Source organism: Argopecten irradians, chromosome 1 (genome assembly GCF_041381155.1).
Source record: "Argopecten irradians isolate NY chromosome 1, Ai_NY, whole genome shotgun sequence".
Taxonomy (NCBI): domain Eukaryota; kingdom Metazoa; phylum Mollusca; class Bivalvia; order Pectinida; family Pectinidae; genus Argopecten; species Argopecten irradians.
Window position 1 is genome coordinate 48,003,022 of NC_091134.1, and position 16,644 is coordinate 48,019,665.

Here is a 16,644-nt window from a genome sequence, read left to right on the forward strand (position 1 = left end):
CCTGAATATATTGATTTTATTCAATCTTTTTATCCATAACATAATATCAAGCCTATCCTTGACAGTGATTCCATATTCTTAGTGTTAAATGATGATCATACAAGTCTGTCTTGTTTAAAGTTTCATGAAATAATTCATTTTTCCAATATTCAAGTTGGTTATTTTATTTATTTTTTATTTCAGACGTTGGAGATTAATGGCTGGATTCGGGTACTGCATGGACAAAATGTGCGGACGGACGAGACACAGTTGGCTCTGTTCGCTACATGTTGTCCGTTTGGTCCATTGTCCCTCCTGGACCTTCCATCTCGGGAACTCACCTTCAAATCCAAACACAAAATGGATTTCTCTCCTATGTCTATGGACAACAGGTAAGATCCATTTTTTATTTCTCCAATTTTTTCCCCTCTTAAAAATGACATTTTTGTTAACTACGTTTTTTAATGAGTGGACATCACATTTTATGATTTAATTTCAGAAGTGTACCACAGTTTTCATCAGATGCTTTAACTTATTATCTTATAGACATGTTTGTATAATAGTACATATCATAGTCCTATCTCTGATATCTTTAGGCAGACACAATACGGTCGGATTTCATCCGTAATGACTTGACAAAAAACATGCATCTCAAATTTGTTCCAGTTAGTAGGGAAAACATTTGAAGAATTGTAAATGACACCTTAAGTCGATAGTTTATTGTGAGAATCGGATGTGTTTGTGGGGGAGTGTAGTCAACCTTTCTCTTGACCTTTGTCACTCTTCAGTAGTTAAGTCTTCATGTTGACGTAAGGGATGTTTGGGTATATAGAATATCAGATCAGTAAGCCCCTTCCCCAATAAAAATGTAATGAGGAAAATCATAATAATTTTTTCACAATGAAAAAAATGATGATGTAATAAAAACAAGGTAGAAGATGATAATAATTTTTTCAAGCTTTTCAAAAACAAATTTTTAACACAATTTAAAAATTAAAAAAAAAAAATACAAAGTGCAAAAATGGAACATTAAATTTAAAAAAAAAAAAAAAAAAAAAAAAAACCCACTGAAAGCAAAACATGCAGAACTATTGATTTATAAAGCAGAACTTAACAGGAATATTTTGTAGAATTCTTTTATTTAAAAGAACTTTTGGAATTGTCATTACAGTGCACTTTTATGTAAACATTCAGAAATATTTAAGATAGAAATCATGAAACCAGGATGGATTATCAGTTTGACTATAGGAACTTAAATCCTAAATAAAGTACAGGAATTCCTGTGAAAGTGTTAAATATATCTCCTGCGTTTCAATGGCACAAATGGTGTTATGTAACTCCTAAGGAACACATGTTAGGTCTTTTGTTGGACTGATTTAGGAGGTTAGATGTTAGACAAATCGGCCTGATCCTTATTCAACCCCGCCATTTTATATTCATAATTCGTGACAAACACCGGCTGTACAATCATATCAGGATCTGATCTCGACAGGCACATGCTGTTTTCTAAACACAAATTGTATCAGAGATCGAAGAACCTATCACCGATCAGGGGAACGTTTTTTTCGTGTAAATGACATTAAGTTTTTAGCAGTTGTGGGTCACACCTCAGAGTTTACATGAGGTAAAGCTGTGTTTTGTTTGCGTGAAATCAGAGGAAAAAGTGGAAACGGTGAACGTTTAGGGAGGATATCCTGTAATGAAGTTGTCATCGCGGCCTGCCATGATCTGGTTTATGTAGGCCCCACCTAAGTAGCAAGTTAGCCAGCGTAACGACGGCCCCGCTACGTACATCCATTCAAACAAAGTACACATTTTTCATTTATGTTGACAAATTACTTTCCCACACAGGTGAGCTGGTTAGATCCTATATACCACGGGCAAAAGTTGATCCAGTCGACTCGAGTTTCATTAAAACATAAATCTCTACTGTTTTTTTCATGTCTTCATTATGGCTATAGATGGCAGCCCCCAATGCTATAGTGAGAAACACTACTATGATAGGTATATCATGGAACAGTAGAGTGTACGATTGGCCACTCTCACGCCATGGGATCATCATCAAATCTAGCATTAATATGACTTGACTGTATTTTCCTTTGTTAGCGGGGGTGTTGGGTCACAACACCCATTTGCCACTAGCCCAGCAGACACTAGGCTCGTAGTTTTAGTGGCGAGATACACACGCCCATTTCTGTGTAATGATGCTCACACCAATTCTCTGTCTCTCATCTTTTTTACTTACAGGACGAGCTTTTAATTTTCTTTGTCATGTATCTGTACATGAGGTATATATGGTGAAAGACAACCCGATATTTATTACTGCTTTCATGTTGTTTATCTTTAGGTAAACTTTTACTTTTGCCATATAATTTACATGGCATCAAACTAATCATTGTACAAAACTTTAATCATAGCATGAAAAATATATACATAAAGAGATAAAACATATGATTTTAACAACCCAAAAATTACAAAACACACTCAAAATGAATTGACACAATTAGATAAGTTATATTGCTTCCTATGCAAAAAAGTGTTATTCTATAATAAATATATATTTTTTGTCATATAAAACCATTGAGTTTTTCAGAATAAAATCATGTTCTAGTTATTTTTATTTTTTTTTATACAGGTTAAATTAGAAAAATACAACATCAGGTCTATTACATTTTATTATTGTTATCACTTTCACATACAAATATTGAGACAATTATTAATTAATTTATTTTATTTTCATTTTATTTTTTGAATTATGGCATCTGTTAACAGATATAATTAAAGAAACAAGAAATCATAAATGACATATTGTTATAACATCGTGAGCATACTGTTTTGAAATGTAAACATAAGTTTGTACTACAACAGGAAGTCTATATTAGTCAGACAGGTCCATCGGAGTTCTTTCTAATACATCATTAAAGACAAGCTGTTGAACCAGAACTTTTTTGACACATTTTTTTTTGTTGTGAAAAAAACATTTTGTCAAGACTGACTTGGAATAAGATTAGCAAGTCAGGGATAAGATCTAAGTCTGAAATCTGTAAATGTCAAATTGTGTCATTTAAATCGCTGTTATTAACAGTGGCTAGTTCCATTATCCTGTGTTGACGGTGCCGTGGGTTACTGAACTGTTAGTCAGAGCTCTGCTTATTATACCACCATTTTGTGTCAGAAATTATAATTTACATAAGGTTATATGTTTTTAATTTTATTTATAAATTTTATATACGTTTTATATAAGTTTTTATGTTAATTTCAATTACCGTGCAAAAAATTCTGAAAAGTGGCTCATGAATTTTTGATGCAAATATCTTATGAGTCAGAAACTGGAAATTTTTGGAGATAAATTCAAAATATGGTTTTGATTTCAAAGTGCACTGATTGCTCCAGACAGTTTTTCACATACAATTAGTGAAGAACAATGGCTACTGATGTCCCATTATAGTCAGAACAGTTGGCTGGGTAACAAGACTGATGTACTCTGTCAGCTAGCATAAGATTTACCTGTGAAGATTCATTGTAATAAACCATGGCCCACAATCGCCTATCAACACCTGGTCTTTTGAAGTTAAAAATAAATAAATGGAAGGAAAAAGGACAACAACAGAATAGTGCAGTCATATAAACTTAGCTCTTTGACATGCAGTTAGAAACAGTGAGTTTACTCTTCGCAATTCCGCAGAAATGTCTGCAATAGATAAATTCTTCTCTTTAGAATCTGCAGTATGATTGTCTCCCTTTAATTCTTTCCCTTTCTATGACTGATTTATCTCCCCTTTCTATTGCCGATATCTTTGACTTCATTTGTGTGATTATATAGGGCAACTATTAACAGAGAGAATATATCTTAATGTATTTACAGAGGTAAGATGATGTTTAGTTTCTCTGACCGTGAACTTGCAACAAAATCTGGCTATGATTTAATCCACCCGGACGACCTTTCCTACTTTGCTGCAGCTCACCAAGAGTGTGAGTATACCCACAACTCTTTTTAACTATATTTATCATATCTTTTTCAGTAATATATAACTTTGAAATACCTTCTGCATGCTCTTCGTCAATTAAATAAAGGCATTTTGAATATTTAATTATCACAATTCAACATATATACAACAAAATTTTGTTCAGAACTTAATTATTAGTGTATGACTGTAGAATCACTGTATTGTAATAATAATATGATAATAATGGACCTTATTTTCATTTCATTGCACATTGAGTCAAAGAATCTTCTCACATGTGCTCGAACATATAAAATGTACAGTATTTACATAGTGTAATTATTTATATATCTAATAAATTTTTTCCAGTGATCAAGACTGGGAGCTCAGGGCTTATTGCCTACCGTTGGCTTACAAAAGACTTCCGGTGGTTGTGGCTTCAGTCGAGTTGTAAAGTTATTTACAAAAACAGCAAACCCGACTTCATTATCTGTACTCATCGTCAACTAACGTGAGTAGCATATTAAAATTAAGGGAAATTACTTTAAAAAAAATTGGGTTTGTTATATTTTCCTGGCTGATTCTTTGGAGTTCAGAAAGCAAACAGAAAAAAACAAACCTTTTACTTGTTGACAGAAAATGTGAAAGATCGTGTGCCTTTTAATTGATAATTTTTTGTTGTTATTTGAATATTAAAGGGATTGATACATATATTGTTTTAATTCAGTAATATTTATTTAATTAGATAGAGTCTCTCATCCCTGTGCTCTTCTCTGTTACATAAGGAGATTATCAGTTGTTTCTAGGAAAGAACATGAATGCCTCTATCCATGCAGAATTAATTTAGTAATAGTCGGCCATTGGTAACTAGAAATGCTTTCTCCCCAGAGAACAAGAACAGTAGAGAAAGCCTTACTTCTGAGATGAGTCCAGAATTCATAGTCATCTTGATGTAATAAATTTCATTTAAGTTATTGACTCTTCATCGCAAAGTATTTTTCCTTTTTCATTACGTAAAACATCAAATTGAAAATTGATTTTCCATAATTTGAAGAAGTTCTATGCAAAAGAAATTTAGAAAACTTTTTAATACATATGACAAGATTTTAAAAATTTGTTGACGGAGCCCACCATACTTGAGTTTTGACAAGCTTGCAACAGTTAAGAGTGTGTAATGCTGTTACACGCTTCATTAGACAGAATTACACAAGATAGCACTAATACTCTGTGGACACTTAACTCAAACCATCTCCTTATCATGTCGTTCTTTGATTCACTTTTATTGTCCTCTGTTCCTCGGACATGGCAAGAAAGTAAAGTCCCCACAAACGACCCTCTTTGGAGAGGGATTTTTTAAAGGCCATTTTTAGTGATGATCGCTGAATCTCTTTTATGACAATGTGATGCTCCTATTAAAATTGTTCGTCCATGTTTTTATATACGGTTGTGTTGAAATAAAGCAAACCTATCTGTAGGCTAATGGACAAATTCTGTAAGTTGGCTTAGTGGGAAGGAAGTGTCAATTGGTCGTAGATTAGTTATGTCCTATATTAGGCATGCAAGACTGATTGTCTCCCTTTGTATACAACACTCTTATAACCATCTTGGGTAAACACAAGTGATAGCAAATCATAATCATTTTTATGCCATAAAATAGATGATATAAAAATTATTTCTAAATTGTTACAGAAAATTTGGGAAAATTACTAATGAATTATTAAACGAAACTGGACTATTTATAAGAAGTGATATGGAAACCAAAGGAAATTTATGTATAAAAAAAATCAATTATTATTAAACATATTTTGTTTATTGTGCTAAATGCAATGACAAATCATTACCACAAAATATATTTTATCATTTCAATAATAGGGAATTAATTTGTAACAATTGGTTATCTCATGAAAAATTCTATGCTAAAATGACATTATCAAGATGTTTTGAACAATACTTTTTTTATCATATGCATAAATGAAAGAAACTGTTGCTGTAGATAACACATATCTGATACACAAGAGTTTCAGGTGATGAGAATACTGCAGGTGTCTTTTCACAATCACTAGCAATCAAATAATGCCAAGAATTCATCAATTATTCAGCATTAATATTGGTTTCCTGCCTCCTGGAATCCATAACATAATCAAAGTCGTTAGGCACCTGATAAAATCAGTTTAATTAAGAATGGAGATGACTCAATATGAAATTATATGTAACCATGGTGTGAGAATTTTTCCTGTTTCTCTGACAGACAGGTACATATGATGAATAATATTGTATCGATCGTCACCTTTACACCTATAATACCTCAAAGCTATATATCTGACTCATGAGGCCAGAACACACACATGTTCTGTTTAGTTCATTTTAATTCCAATCAATATGATTAAGATCAAATAAAAAAAGGATAGCTGGCCTTTACAATTTTCTTGCTGTAGGTTACTTTGATGAACATATTTTGTTTATGATGTAAACTTAAACTGAGTAGAAGGAAAAATATCTGACTTTTTTACTTTGTGAGAAGTTTAAAAAAAAAAGTAGTAATTGAAGAGTAGTATTAATATCAATTATGTTTTAAATGAATTAAATACATAAAGGTATAAAGGATATGGGAAATACTGTTCTCTGATTTGAATATAATAATGGTTATGCTATTTTGGTAAATGCCATATTTTCTATGTCGTTGCAGAGATGATGAAGGCCAGGATCTGTTCCACAAGCGAGGCAATGAATTCAAACTTCCTTACCCACTTCTTGATCTGGATATATGCTCAGGATTTGACTTTCCCAATGATGATTTGATAAAAATTAAGAATGGAAAGAAAAACAAACAGAAGAATCAGGTGCGTGAAATAGTGCAAACTCCTGGCAGGAAACGAAAAATGTGTCGAGAAAATGGACTCACAAGTTACCCCCAGTATAACGGATATGACAGTGGGGACTACAAGCCAGAATTACTCTACTCCTATCCTCCAAACAACTTTAGCCTAGAGTCTGACCTTTACAGGTCACATGGGTACTCTGGGTTCCCCGGAGCTGTGTACCCAAGTACAGACAGTTACCGTCTCGACGCGGACAAACATGGCTACACCAACGGTTTCTACCTAGAGCCTCATCACAGGCAATACCAACACACACTTAGTTACCATGGTAACAGCTATCCCGATTTAATGGGTACCTCAACAAAATATAGTTATGATATGTCGAAATATGGATTTGAAAGTTATGCCAAAAAAGTGCATTATGGTGAGGAACTTTCTCGTCTAGACAACGATTTTAGGAAATATTCTTATGACTATGGAAATGAACGGCTCCCAAATCTGTTGAATGGTTCACTAGAACCAGTGGATTTGCGAGCCTCATCAATGTACAACGGTACCTCACTTGTAAATGGGGAGAGTATGGTAGGTCACTCTCCCTGTCTAACCTCATCACTGTTCAAACCTGACATTCATGGTCAGAACATGTTGTCAAAGGAGACTAAAGTGATATGTTCCCCTTCGGAAGTCCTGCAGGGCAGCCAGGGGCTGAACCCTTCTATGCCTCTGCACCACAGTTCTGTTATAAAAAATGCAGCTAGTCCACGGACACTTCATTCTTCTTCTCGTTGTAGTAGTTCTGAACAAATGGGGAGTCCACCTGTGAACAATTATAACAATATGTCGAGAGTGTCGGGGACATGGGCGCAGTGTTCTAAATCGAGCCCCAACTCAACCCCACGCTCGGACAATAGTGGTAGTCCTAAACAGAATGGATTGGGTGGAGCATCTAGTAGTCCCATATCAGGGGCCACCCCCGCGTCTGTGATACAGACACACATAGCAAATAAAACTCAGAACAGGTGAGTGTGATAAAAAGAAAAACTTCCTCACCTTACTCTAAAAAATTCTTAATATTGCCACCAGAAAACCTTTCTACATTTACTTTTAAAAAGTCTTTTTTATATGTATTGCAAAAATACAGAATAATAAATTGTATTCTCATAGTGTCTTCAACATAAAGGAGAACCTATTAGTAGATATACGGTCATCAATACTAATATACTGGTTACTCAATTGAAATTTGTCATATGATGTTCTACCACCATTTTGATATAAAACATTCTTATATTGCCAAAAACATACATCGTAAAGGTGATTTTGAATGACTAAAAGTTCATTTAATTTGTCTATTCCAGAGCTTGTGATAAGCAGCCGTTAGTTGCTGGTATTCCAGTCCCTGTTGTGAAATCTGCATGGCTTCATCAGTTTCCCACATCACATAATTCGTATGGAGATAGCAAAGACTGGGCCATGAGCCATAATGATATGTACTCCTGCCATCAGAAGTCCCAGCGTGGCATTATAACAGAAAACATGTCACACGCACCCAAAGTGACGATACAGTGACAGCGACAGTTGCTCCACGTGATATTGTGATATTTTTGATCTATGACGACTTTGTGTCAGACAATGTATAAGCAGACTCACTACAATGTCAAATCATCCATCAAAATGAGAACCAAAAAAAAAAAATCGCGGTATTTCATGTAAGAAATTTCTTGTGTAGAAAAGTTAGAACGTTATAGATGAAGTGGTTTTATGATTATCTTTGAGAATGCTTCTCTTCTCTCCTCTTTACATATTTTCTAGACAGTTCAAGGTCAATATGAATTGTACATATTTCAAAAGCAGAAAAAAGTCTTACAGGCATAGTTTTACATTGGTCTTTTTTTGATAATTTTCTAAAATGATGTTACTGGTGTGAGAGAGATGGTATATTGTACGAGATTTAGCTAGTCTGGCATATAATGTTTGTTGTTAAAAGAATGGAGTTTTTTTTTTGTGTCATTGTAAAGAATGACTATGGTGTAAGCATGCATTGTATACATGATAGTGTGGTTGAGAATGATAGCTGACTGTTGTACTGAAGATGTTGTGATAATATGTTTCTCATTTGTTCAAAATTTTATATATTGTCTGAATAAAACACTTTATTCTTATAGCATTCATAAGTAAGCTGAAAGACCAGTAAGCTATTTATTTTAATGGAGTATTACATAAAATTCTAATTAATGACCAGACTTAATGAATATGAATAATTATTAATAGTTCAGTAATATTCAGTAAAATGATTAATGCTAAAAAAGTATGAATGTATTTCTTGATTTCTGCCAAACAAGGTACACATGAGTGATCAAGCATATACAAATGTACAGACATCTTAAAAGGCTCAAACTTCAAAAACAAGTCATTTTTAGGCTTCAGTTTTGAGATTAAAAGTTTTATTAGGTTTGATCCACATATCGATGTATGGCAGTATTAAATCAAGGAAAGTCTATTTCTTTAATTTCAATAATAAGTTTTACAAAAAAAGGGTTATTTGTGTAATAGTAAATTCTTGTTTTTTTATTATGAATTGATCCCATATCTGGTGATTGTGATGTCATACAGTCCCACTAAAGTGTGGTCCCACAATTACCACGCTGTTGGACTTCCGTACTCAATAATGCTATTTACTCTATTGAAACCCTCACAAAGAAAATTTTACTTCTTGTTATAGGAAAAAAAGTACTGACATTTACCAAACTGTGTAGTTATTAGGACTAAATATTTGTTGGGATGATGCAGTCTCTTTTTGTTTAAGTCTAGATATTGGCTTTTACTACAAACAAAAATGATGACATTAAAGCCAGCATTGTTCATTAATTTATTTATTGTTGCTAAGACTGTTTTCCCGAATTCTGTTAATTGTATGACTGTTTCAGTGGAAGATTTCCTCTCCGTTTCACAGAAGTCTGTTTTGTCTACTCACAATGTACTTTCTAGGTGTTGTCTGAAATTTTAACACAACTAATTGTGTAATTGTATCTGTATGAGGAGAGAATTATCTAAGCTCAGGGAATGCTGCTGTTTGTATTGCTTGGAATATCAAATGATTGCATATCATAGTGATATGTAACTACCATAGAATCTAATTAGATAGACAGATTTGATTTATTTGCCTAAAGCTATAATAACATATATTTATCTCTGACGATGAATAGATGACAATTTGTTTCTTTATTTTAATTTGCTTTATATACGTGTATATTCAAAATCAAATTAAAAATTTTGTTTTCTGAGATGTCAGATTTTGACCAACAATTTTATAATTTCATTATACTCTAATATCTTTGAAGATAAATTCTCTGCCTAATTTGTTGTATCTTTATTGGTAATACTTCAGTAGTTATATTGAAGATAAATTCTCAGCCTAATTTGTTGTATCTTTATTGGTAATACTTCAGTAGTTATAAAGCATCCCTCCTTATACATCCAACACAGTGTCATAGAATGTTCCTATAAACCTAGATTCCCTTTGCCAAACGCCTAATAAAAACTCAGAAATAATTACAAGATACATTGACGTCTTTTTATGTTACTATATTGCTTCTTTCACCTATTAAGTCTTTAAAAATGTTCCAAGATAAATATGAAAAAAATCAATGAAGATTGTTCTCTTTGAATTCGTATTTAAATTTAGTTTTATAACACGAAAGGACATTTTGCTTATGGCTATTAATAGACTATCATCAATTTTAGTGTAAAATATATTATTATTTTTTCTGGTTTTTTTCCTGGTGCTTTATTGAAGAGTGTGTAAGGTATCATCATGATATTGTGAAGATTGTATATGTTATTATCTGTGGTCATTAATTATCTCCCCTTGTTGATCAATTATCTCCCCTTGTTAGTAAAAAGGTAAAATATGACTTCAGGCACCTACTGTAATGCATATGATCAAACTAGCAAAGAGTTTGGTCCTTTTGGAGAAACCAGAAATGTGCGTTAATGTTCATTATTGCTCAATCACTGTTTTTCTTTATTAGGACTAAGACAACTAGACCTCAATTGCATATATGTCTGATGATTTTCAAGCATAGCAGTGATTGGTTGATGTATACCCTTATGTCAAATCACATTAATTGGAACAGTCAACAGTGTACACAAGAAGTCGACCATAATGTCTTGAAAGTCTGCTGAATTAATTACATATTCATCAAACGGTTATTCAGTAACAAAGATGTAGAACTTTGCTTTGTTTCTAATAAATAAAAAGGTTATTGTGCTATGAATCTTTTAATTTGTTAAACAACTACTGGAAATATATGATGTTAAATTGTTTATATGTAACATAATAACATATTAGCAATACATTTTCTTTTATTATCTAAAAAAAAATCCATAGATAATAGACATTTAATATGCAAAGTTTTTATCCAAACCATTCATTCAGTTGTGCCCAAAGTTTTCTACAGCTTTTGTTATTTTCTAGATTGGTGCTTTAATTTATATGTATTTTCCCTTTTTTTTTCTTTTCTCCCAAACAGTTGCTCACATGTTAGGCATGGTGTCTTTTGTTTAGTCATACTTTATAGATATTGTCCTTAGAGATGTGTAGGGACATCTCTGATGTAGTTTTTAACAGCAAGAATTATGTTCGTACAAAAAATCTGCTCCATATAACTTTCAAAATCCATATTATATTTAGCCTTCAGTGGAGTTCTCGATAGTTCTTTTAAACATCACAACTAATTTGAGCCAATTTCTTAGCCAAGACCTCGTGACTTTAGGGTAATATACTGAGATATGTGTTTTAAACCAAGTCAACAATAAATAAAGTACATCGATATACAATTTTTTGAATGTATTTTATGAACGTTAAACGCTTGCCAATTATATTTTGCAGACAGACATTTTCTATTTACTGTGCGTCAGGTTTTCAGTTCAAGGTTTGAAAAGTTGCCAGTGCAGGTTTAGAAGGAAGAACAATATTTTGTTCAGATGGGAATAATTTTCTTTATATATATAACTTAATAGGATAATTATAGAGATTTTAGAACGATGGTAAATAATAACACAACTGTTAGACTTCGCCGTGATTATTATTATATTGTATTTCTCGCTTGATCTCTCCATCCAAGCGGAAATGAATTCTTTAAAAATTGCGTATCACTATATAAAAGATGTTATTGTTCATTCTCTTGTCCTTCGGCTAACAAAGAACTGTAGAGGACACATAGATGATTAAAGTAATTTGTCAACAATTAAATATTTATATATAAACGCCAGTAATTTGTTTCTGCTTGAGAGAACGGGTTCTTTAAACTATTTCTGATTACTCATTCATTCTTTATTAAATTTATTCAGATTATAATTGTAGGAATTACATTTGAATCTCATACAACTTCGAAATATAATTAAGGCTATTACATCTAAATCATATACAAATCCAAAAAAATTGCATTTTACAAAAAAAAAGTCTATTTACAGGAAAAGGTACGCCAAGTGTTTGAGGTTATTTAAGAAAGACTATCCTTACCCTTTCACACCTAAGTATTTTTTTCAATTCTCGATAAAATTGTTATATTTTAAAAACCTTTTTAATGAAAAACCCTAGGGATGGCAATCATTTGTTTATGGTAAATTTTGCTATAAAGATATTTATATATGATGTATTTTTCCCAAAGTATTAGATGTATTGCTTTTGAAAGAACTTGTGAAGCACAACAATAGAGGATATCAGAATAATATAAAGAGTTATAAACAAGCTTCGAAATGAGAGTCATAAACCATATTTTAAAAAGCCTAATTAAAGAATTTTAAGAAAATAGTTCGCCAGATGTTGAGGTCTAAAACGACAGGTATACATACTACAGGTGCACGGACATTGAATGGAATTGGTTGTCGATTTCTGGCACAGTGCCAAAATCTTTTCATTAAACCTTAATAGAAGGTCTGCACATGTAAACATTGTTTCTTTATGTTAATTCCAATGTTCTCTGTATTTCTATCTGAAACCACCTCTTGTACGTATATGTATATATAGCAAAATATAGCATAAACATATAAAATAAAATAAATATATATATATTATACATACCTGTATAAAACACATGTACATGTTTATATTTAAACACTCACTTTCAGAAAACTAGCGCGTGAGATGTTGCTAGTATGTCAGTTTAATGTGTATGTTGCTACAAAAATAATTTTGTTGCATTTTATTGCTATATATAACTTAATTGTTGATCTAAATATGTTTATGTTGTTTCTTTAATTGGAATTATTACTTTTATTATGTAACGCTCACGACAGAGATGAACATGTAATTTGAAATAATAAACGCCTACATTTATGGCTTTGTTTGATTTGTTTTTATTTTTCATATCTTTATTGCTCTTCTGTTGAAGCTTCGCTATAGTTAAGCCACCAAATGATTGGACATAAATTTAATAGACAGAAACATCTGACTATCGACCACTGACTTAAATGACCTGTGTACGTAATTACCGCTAATAGTTAAGGGTGACATGCTTATTTATTGGTGTCTTCACTGTGTGGTTTTGGTCTTGTTTCATTCTGTAATTCAACTTACAATGTATCTTATTACATTATAAAAGGTTGTTAATATCTGGGGAAGTCTCTTAGTCTCAATAAAACAGTTACATCCCGCACAGTATTGTAAACCAACCGTCTTTCGAGTGCGGTTTACTTTCGCGAATTTGGCGATCAAATTCAATTCACAAAAGTTTGAATCCGCAAAAATATCCTTAATTTTCTAAAAACCGAAAGAAAACTCCACATAAATGTTAATCTACGCAAAACATATTCTCCGTAGTTTATTAGCCAGAAAAACGGTTGGTTAAGATTATAATGTTTTTTAACAGTAAATTGTGAAATTAAATAGCCACGAAAAAACAACCACTAGAATGAAGATACAAACTTAAGTCTGAGCAAAACCTACAGTATCCGTCATATTGTTTAGTCCCTAATACCATTTCAATTTTACCTGGAGTCATTGCACATATACACCTTTGCAAGTAAATTCAAACATATGCTTTACCACAATTCCAAGAAACATTTGTCGTGCGTATGGCCGGACAGGAAAAAAACAACGAGATAACATCTGAAATAGGACTGAAGATGAGATAGAAGTTACTTACGAGGGCCCAACCGGCATCACTTACCTGGACAGACAAACAAAGCAGCTCACAAGGGTGTCCATACCATCTGTACTACTAGTTCATAATCTTCGTGGTATCGATGTCCCAGCGTCACGGTCGTTCTTGACCTACTAATGATACAGCAGAGAGATGATGACAAACAAAATATTCATACAAATCAAAATGGATGTTAATGAGAAGAGGAGAAGGTTCTAAACCTTTAAAAAAATCAACGATACAAATTTTGAAAATAAGTAAGTAGTACTTGAATACTACAATGATTGAATTAAAAAAGTTGAACGTATGGAATTGCAAAATGTCTCAAAATCAGGATTCTTAAATAATAAAAATCCACTGGCATAACGATCACTATAAATACCTACCAAAGGGTCCTATAAGTTTGAGATAATAGTTCTAGGAGATTCAAAGTTGAATGCGTTACAAACTATACTTCCCTATCTGACTTCTTCTTTTCCAAGCCATCAAGGATACATTGTACCAAATGGGATTTCCAGAATACCTGCTATCACAATTAACAAAATATAGATAAGATAGCTTGTTCTAGAAAGCTTCATCTCTTGCGTGGTAATAATATACTTAAATATGTCATTTTGGTCAACATATGTTGATGTTTTTCCCCGAAAAATATGTGCCATGTCGTAACAACTCTGGTAAGGACATGTTTTCACTTGAATATACAATAAGACGCATCAGAAATCATTTTTTGAAGAAATAGTGAATCATTTATTACTCAAATTTTCAACCTATGATATCGTGTTCTGAAACGATATCTTTACTATGCATGTTCTGAAAGAACAATACGTCTGCTAAGAATGCATTGGTAATAACCGCATCCTAGACAATATGCATTGTCTAGGTCACCTAATATCTGTATTATTATAACATATTTGTTGTTTTTACCTATCTTCTTATACTTTTCACTCCGAATAGACATAAACCTGTTTTCACTACAACATATTTATACATTGTAGTATATGTATTATACAATGTAGATTAAATTTGGTCAAACAATTTTGACTTCATTGTTGTCATCCATGACTTATTATAGGAGTTGCTTACAAAGATTATTACCAATTTATATGAAATGAAATACCGAAACTAAGCAAAGGAATGAAAAAACCCACAAGCTATTAGGCGGCTTTGACTTCACCATGTACTGCTGCTGTGTCCTTCAAATAGGCGTCAGTGATAAAAAGCAAAATGTAATGGCAGGTGACAAAACCCAAATATACATAACAAAGTACGTTTGATACATGTACCTTGTGAAGAAACATATCGCCCACTGTAAAAAAGGTTGGAAAATATTGATTATTTTTCGGCATTGAAAGTAAGGATATAGGTGTATGTGTTGAATTGTCCGGAAACGGAAAGAAAGATTACATTTGCGATGGAATACTGAGCCAAACTGGACCCAATATTTATGAATTAGCTGCAGACACTGCTGTAGGATAACACCTGGATTTCGAGGGTATACGAATTCATTTCCCGTCATAATATTTATGCTTAATCACCCAGGCACCGCTATCGCTGACTGTATTTTTTGTGTATAAACACCAAATGTGCATAATCGTTTAATGTATACAGTGTCTTGTCACAAGCCATCAGGCTTCATGTTACATCTTTATTCGACAAGGTTTTTTTTAGAAAAGTTCATGACTTTTTAGTAATATAACTTCAACTTCCGAAGTGGTATCTTAACGACTGATTTTGATGTAAAGGGTATAGGATGCAACGTAATACCTAATAAATTGAAATATTTAAGCATTGAACGTCTTTAAGTTGGCATTCATAACCAATATGAATGCAAACTGGACAGAGGCAAATTCCATGAAGCGCGCTAGCGCTTCATGTTGAATTTGCCTCTGTCCAGTTTGCATTCATATTGGTTATGAATGCCAACTTAAAGACGTTCAATGCTTATATTTACATTTGGTTACAATTTTATGATGAAATCCCAAGGAATTTTGCATATATCATGAATTAATCATTCGTTATCGTCATGGATGGAACAGCCATTTGAACAGCCGTCTGCCGTGATCGCTGGCACGACAATTGTGACGTCACAATGATAATGACGTCATAATAAGCGCTTGAAGTTCATTGTCTATATGACTGCCAACTGCGCTTGGTAAGGTTACATACTGGGACTGCAGTGAAAATGTAAATATTCTTAAATGGAGGTGGGCGCAAAATATTGATTATTAGAGAGTACTTAGGCTATAATTTATATAAGCAAAACAAACTGTTGGTTCTACGTGGTATGGGGTGGATTTGGCTGCAAAGGATTCGTTCTATGATTATTTTTTAAACTAAACTCGTATATATAACATCGTAGCATACTATCATCTGTTTCTCTTTGAACTTTTGTTAATGTAAACCTTGGAACCCAAATACGACATATACAACGCATAGCTTCCAAATATTTCTTTGTTTCCTTGGGCTTTTATAATGGGGAATTAATTTTTCAATACGAACTGCAATTTCATAAAACTACAAAGGTCTTTCCGTTTGTGATATACTGTTATTTATATAACACAAAGACACTCTCTTATTAATATTGTAGGATTCGTAATGCTCTTATGGATTGTACCGTCTGCACCTCGTAATAACAGGAATATATCTGGGAAATAGAATCAAATATAACTTTTGAGGTCGCCTCGGGCGAAACTCCACTACATATCACGTGTTCTTATTGATACCCAATAGACGATTGATATGGAAAATGAATGTTATACG

At 32.7% G+C, this 16,644-nt stretch overlaps 1 protein-coding gene across 2 annotated transcripts in view; it reads left to right on the forward strand.

Annotated features, from left to right (window-relative positions):
• LOC138330648 (endothelial PAS domain-containing protein 1-like) overlaps nt 1–13,079 on the forward strand; it is a 78,256-nt gene extending 65,177 nt beyond the window's left edge. For both annotated transcript variants that reach the window (XM_069278198.1, XM_069278204.1), the window contains exons 7-11: nt 184–371; nt 3,845–3,951; nt 4,293–4,434; nt 6,610–7,761; nt 8,098–13,079. In XM_069278198.1, the coding sequence (XP_069134299.1) occupies nt 184–371; nt 3,845–3,951; nt 4,293–4,434; nt 6,610–7,761; nt 8,098–8,308 (1,800 nt within the window). In that variant the 3' untranslated portion in view covers nt 8,309–13,079. The remainder of the gene's footprint in view (nt 1–183; nt 372–3,844; nt 3,952–4,292; nt 4,435–6,609; nt 7,762–8,097) is intronic.
• The last annotated feature ends 3,565 nt before the right edge of the window (nt 13,080–16,644 follow it).